Raw genomic sequence first — 5,517 nt, 5'->3', positions numbered from 1 at the left:
AGAGGCCAAAGTTAGAGGTTTGCTGAAATATATGGTGCTCACCTGAATTGTTTAACTAAGGTGATGCTTAATCTGCCTTCTCTGAACTACTCTGTTGTCTCTGGTATTGTTAGAAATGTGACCACACGGACTTTTGCAAGCTTTCAGTGCATCTGTCTCAGAATAAACACCAGATCTTTTCTTCGGTTGGATCCAAATAAGTATAATAAATTTGGAACCGAGAAGCTCAATCCAGATGTCAAAATGCTGCTCTTACAAGAAAATAGAATTTATTTTTTTTCTATCTTAGCATAAAATTCGATAAATCATTTAGCAGTGTGTTACCTGTTTGGACTTCCTGTTTTTTGTCTCAGGGGTGAGACTGAACTGGAATGCTGAGAAATGACCTAGTAAAATACTTCGTAGTCAGCTGAGATTTGTGTGGCTAGCTAATGATTTGAGAGCTGAAATTTCCATGTGATATATTACTGGAACTAGAAATTAAATCATTCTGCAAATCAGAGGTAGTTTATGATGTAATGAGGAGAATATTTCAGTTACTTTTAATAATTAAAAGCAAATATATTCTCCTTTATAAGAAAAATATCACCCTGTTTTTCTCTTGTCCATACTTGCTACTGGAGTACTGTGTCCTTCCAGAGACAATTTCAAGATCATATATTTTATCATTGTAAAGTCATTTTAAAACCAAAGCCCTCAGAAGAAAAAAAAAAATTCATTATTTGGTTCACTGACATTTTTATAAATGCTCTAGACATGTACTGCAGTGATATCTAGATACATTTTTTTTTTTGTTATTTCTTCTACTGAAATGATATTGCAGGACTTCATAAAAGAACACTCTTTAGAACAGACTAGAACTATGCTTCATGTTATGCATAATGTAGAAAATTGCCAAGCTTTTATAAAAAATGTTTATCATTTCTTAATGTGATTTATTTGCCTTGTGTTTAGACTATTGCATGATAAAGTTTATTTTGTGCATATACTTTTTATTTTACTAATATATTACAAGCCATATCTCAATGACCCCTGTACATTTTTCATGCTGTCTTACTCCCAATGGCCTCTGTGCATGTAAGTAACCTGTCAAGTGACAATGCCTCTTGATTTGCTTCTTACTGTTTCCTTTCCAGAACTCCTTTTCTTCATTAGCTAGTACCACAGAAGCATTAAAGTTCGGTCTTTCAGTGTGCCCTGTATTCCTCATATCTTGTGTATATTCAAAAGTTGAATCATTTTTCTTTTGCATTTGAAAACCCTACAATCATTAGTTAGATCCGTGTAGACTGAGACACATCTTCTCCTTGCTGCTAGTTTGTGACAAAGACATTAACATGCCTCATTTCTGTTGTTGTTCCTGTTGTTTGTATCTAACATAAAGCGGTTTTGTTCAAGAAGAAAATAAAGGATTGATTTTTTTATTACTATTTTTTAACGAGAAAAGATACGTTCAGGCCTAGATGGTTAGAATGGTTAAACTGTTTAACATGTTGTGCATCTTTAACTCTTTCTAATATGAAATTAATTATTAATTAGTTTAAACAGTGTGAAGTTGCAAAAAGGACAGTAGTAAGAAATCCATGTTTGTGGAATGGAAAAAACATGAGTAAATTCTTGCTTGTAATATTTGGGGAAAGGTTGAAAGAGGTTGTTCTTTAAGATTAAATTCAAAATGCTTTGAATGGACTAGGAAGTTTTCATATCTGTATCTTTCCAGCTCTTCAAGAACTGAGTACATCAGTTGACTCATTTGTAGTTTGACCAAATTGAAGTAGTTGTACTTTTTCTCTAGGGTAAAAAGATTGCCATTGGATTGAAAAATCTGCCCTGTAAAAAGAAATACATTAAGTTAAATCGTTTGCTGCTTTCACTGGGACTTTAGTGCAAAGAGTATGTGCTTTCTGGTAGGCTCCATGGTTTTAATGCTGATCTTGGTGGCTGGGCATTTCCAGAGCAAGCAAACTAAAGATTCCACCCCTGCCGACTTTACTAATGGGTTTTGGATAGCGGAGAGGGATATAGCCAGATGCATACTCAAAGATGGATGGGATATAGTCGAGGTGAACACACCAGGTTAGGACTTCGTGACTCTCCGAGATGCCATAGTTGAGATGCAGTCTCTCCTCCCTTCTTTTTACAGCATGCATAAATACAGAACTGAAAACTCACGTTCGTTATTCTGCTCACAACTGCTAATTGCTGTAATCGTTATAAATGTAATTAACTGCCTCCTGGCTTCTTTCTTTGTTAGAATTCGGCAAGAATTACCAGAGATGATACGTTGTTTGGCACAGGAGGAATGAGCTGCTTTTAATGAACAAAATTTGATTTGTCAATCATTATATACCTTGGCAGTTGACAATAGATTGATGGGCATTATGGAATTCATCCAATTTCAACTACAGTTGAAATTATCTCTGAAATAATACTTTTACAATTTTTCCCTAAATATGGTGGAGGTTCTTTTATGTAATGCCATCACTTTTCATTAGAATTCCTCATTCTGTCACAAGCTTTAAAAGCATGTCAATTTAATTAGCACCTGTGTTTAAAGAGAACTATAATTACAATTAATATGGTGGTAGTTGTGAAGAATAAATACCACCGAGTATTAACACTCTTCTGTGTACATTTCTGATAGATTTTGTTAGAACGTGATTACGAAAGTATCCGTATCTTCAGCGTAAATAGATGTTCTCATTTTGTATTCATGTTGGTCACTGTCTACAGACTTTCTTTAGTATTGCTGTTTCTTAGGAATGCACCTGTGAATGGCATGCCATTTTAGCTAATTTTCGTGGTCTGCTGAATCTGCATGAAAGGACATGCAAACTTTCCTAAGCATTTCAGTAGCTTTGTTATTGCTTTTTAACAGTTTTTTTAAATGAACACTTATGTTAAAACTGCATAATGAAATTGTTTTCTTTTCCATAACATTACTTTGTATTGTAAATCTTAAACTTGCTAAAATTATGATTTGTAGCACAATTAATTATTACCCTTAACATGCCTTTTTTTCTTATCCCTGTGGGGGTTTCTTTTGTGTTTTAGTGTTTGATCAATTAGATCTCGTCACATATGAAGAAGTAGTAAAACTGCCAGCGTTCAAAAGGAAAACACTAGTCTTACTAGGTAATTTTGAGTTATTATTCTGAGCATAACAGCATAGTTCTGAACACCTGCTGGCAAAAAAATTGTAATTCATTTTTGTGTTGTGGATTAGGTGCGCATGGTGTTGGAAGAAGACACATAAAAAACACACTCATCACAAAACACCCGGACAGATTTGCTTACCCCATTCCTCGTAAGTAGCAATGTTCAATGTGCTTCAGAATTGTTCGTATCATCCCTGCTAACAGCCCCATTGAACTGCCCCGCGTGTCCAGTTCCGCTGAGATGAACCCGGTCTTAGAGGTGGGAGCTGCGACAGGACTGGGTACACTTCTGTTGTTTTTTTCAGAAGGACAAGTAGTAAGTAGCACCACTTTTACATCAAGTATTTCTTGGTATTCACAAAAATTCTTGTAAACTCTACCCTAAATGTTTGTACTTTAGAATGAAGGCTACAATTTTTTTCATTTTTGGTGCTAATTTTACATTTCCAGTTCAGGTAAGATTCGAACAGCCGTGAAGTTTAAAACTGGGTATATTTCCCATGAGAAGAAATGTAAATTGGATTTAGAGGAAACGTTTATTGTGTACTTTATCTGAATGTTTTAAAATATTTTTGACAGCCTAGTCATGAGCTGTTTTTAATGAACATCAAAAAAAAAAATACTAAAATAACTTCAAGTTTCCACAGATGGCAATAAGAAAAAGCAAACTCAGATTGTTACAAAGAGCACAGGAGCGTTTCCCCTTCATTACACTCTCTTATCAATACCATGGCAAGAATTGCATGTGTGATCTCTTGATCTGCCTGATGTCTTGGAGATGTACCCGTTCTCCTCGAGTGAGGCATTCTTAAACACGAGCCCCAGCACCCAGCTCTGTCCGCTCTGTTTCAGGCTGACTTCAGAAACACCGTACATGACTTAGAAGTGACACTGATGACCATTGTGTATTAATTTTATTTTCTTTGTACCTTGTTAGTGCTTTGCTTTTAAATTGTGCTTGGGTGTTTTTCTACCTGTAAGGATGTTGTTGTTGCTGAAAAATATCGTTTTTAAGAACTTCCTATTTGGAAGGGGAAAAGAATTAGTTGACTGCTGATTGAAGTTCCCCAGGCTTGCGCTCGCAGGAGCTGCACAAAGACCAGTGCCAGCAGAGGGAAAACAGGAAGACCTGGCCCTTTTGAAAGCCTGAGCCGTTAGATCATCCCAGCAGCAGTGTGAAAGTGCACTGTTTGTTATGCTGCTGTTTAGATCTAGACACTAAAATCCTGCATTAAACGCTTCAAAAGTGCGGTGCCAGCAGTATGTGATGCACATGATGCCTAAGTTACTCAATACAGACAAGATTATATGGGGGGGAAGGAGCAGTAACACAGCGAGTGTGTTCTCCGTTACAAAGAACTAAAACAAAGAGAAATAAGTGTTTCACAGTATGCTTTTCACCCAGTTTCTTTCCAGTACTGACTGTATTGCTGTGGGGAGGTGGAAGCTGAACCTAGTTATTTTATTTTCAAATACTATTAAAATGGCCTCGTCCATACCATGGTGACTATGCCTTAGACTGCCTGCATTGCCTTCCTGGACTGAGGAAGCACTGAAGTTGCTTCACTGATTGTGTAAGAACACTAAAGACTAGACTGCAGATGTGGATGCAATTCAGGTGCATCAATATAGTGTTTAGGTGCCTGTTTTAGACATCACCCGACCTCCATCCCTGCTCTAGACGACCGGTGGTCTCCTTTAACTCCTGTGTTATATCTAGTAGTCCTGTATGGATGGTTTAGAGGGCATTTAAAATAGCACTTTATGTTGGTGTTTAGACTTCCTTATGTTAGTGATTGTCACCGGTTTGGCTGAGGCAGGGCCAAGCCATGGGACAAATTCTCTCTCCACTCAGCCCCTTCTGCGTTCCAGGAGGAAAGGGTTAGGAGAGAGATAGAAGGGAACAGTAAAGTAAGTGGATGAGCTGCATTTTGGAAACGAAAACTATTTTAATAACAAGAGAAACGATCTTATACAAACAAACAACAACTAGATATTAACAAATGCGTGCAAGGTTCGGGGATCGGGTGTGGCAAGGGTTAAACTGCGGGCAAACTACCAGGTAGATCGCAGCCAGGCCGGCTCCTGCGGGGCCAGGGAGCAGCGGCGACAGTGGAGCTAACGGTCACGGCAGGCGGTCACAGCGTGGTACGCCCCACCGCGGGACAAAGCGACAGGAGGGAGTTGTGGCAGGCGGCAGCAACATATCTTTCACGCCGGAGCTCTCGGCTGCGGACCCCTCATCAAGCAGCAAGTAGCAACAGCCAGCCAGGTCCTGCCGTCCCCTCAGAGGGGTCCTCAAAGCCTCCAGAGCAGGCAGAAGAGCTGCCACTGTGGCAGCGACGGGAGGTGCCGACAC

The 5,517-nt window shown here is 38.6% G+C and overlaps 1 protein-coding gene across 1 annotated transcript in view; it reads left to right on the top strand.

Moving 5' to 3' along the window:
- Positions 1-5,517, top strand: part of LOC104501444 (peripheral plasma membrane protein CASK) — a gene marked incomplete at both ends in the record, with an annotated part of 17,968 nt that overhangs the window by 7,838 nt on the left and 4,613 nt on the right. Inside the window, 2 exons of the mRNA XM_010145254.1 lie at positions 3,055-3,135; positions 3,227-3,307. Of these exons, the coding sequence (XP_010143556.1) occupies positions 3,055-3,135; positions 3,227-3,307 (162 nt within the window). The remainder of the gene's footprint in view (positions 1-3,054; positions 3,136-3,226; positions 3,308-5,517) is intronic.

The sequence above is a fragment of the Buceros rhinoceros genome, unplaced genomic scaffold (assembly GCF_000710305.1).
Source record: "Buceros rhinoceros silvestris isolate BGI_N320 unplaced genomic scaffold, ASM71030v1 scaffold1931, whole genome shotgun sequence".
NCBI classification, from domain to species: Eukaryota; Metazoa; Chordata; class Aves; order Bucerotiformes; family Bucerotidae; genus Buceros; species Buceros rhinoceros.
This window is presented reverse-complemented; position numbering and strand designations above follow the sequence as displayed.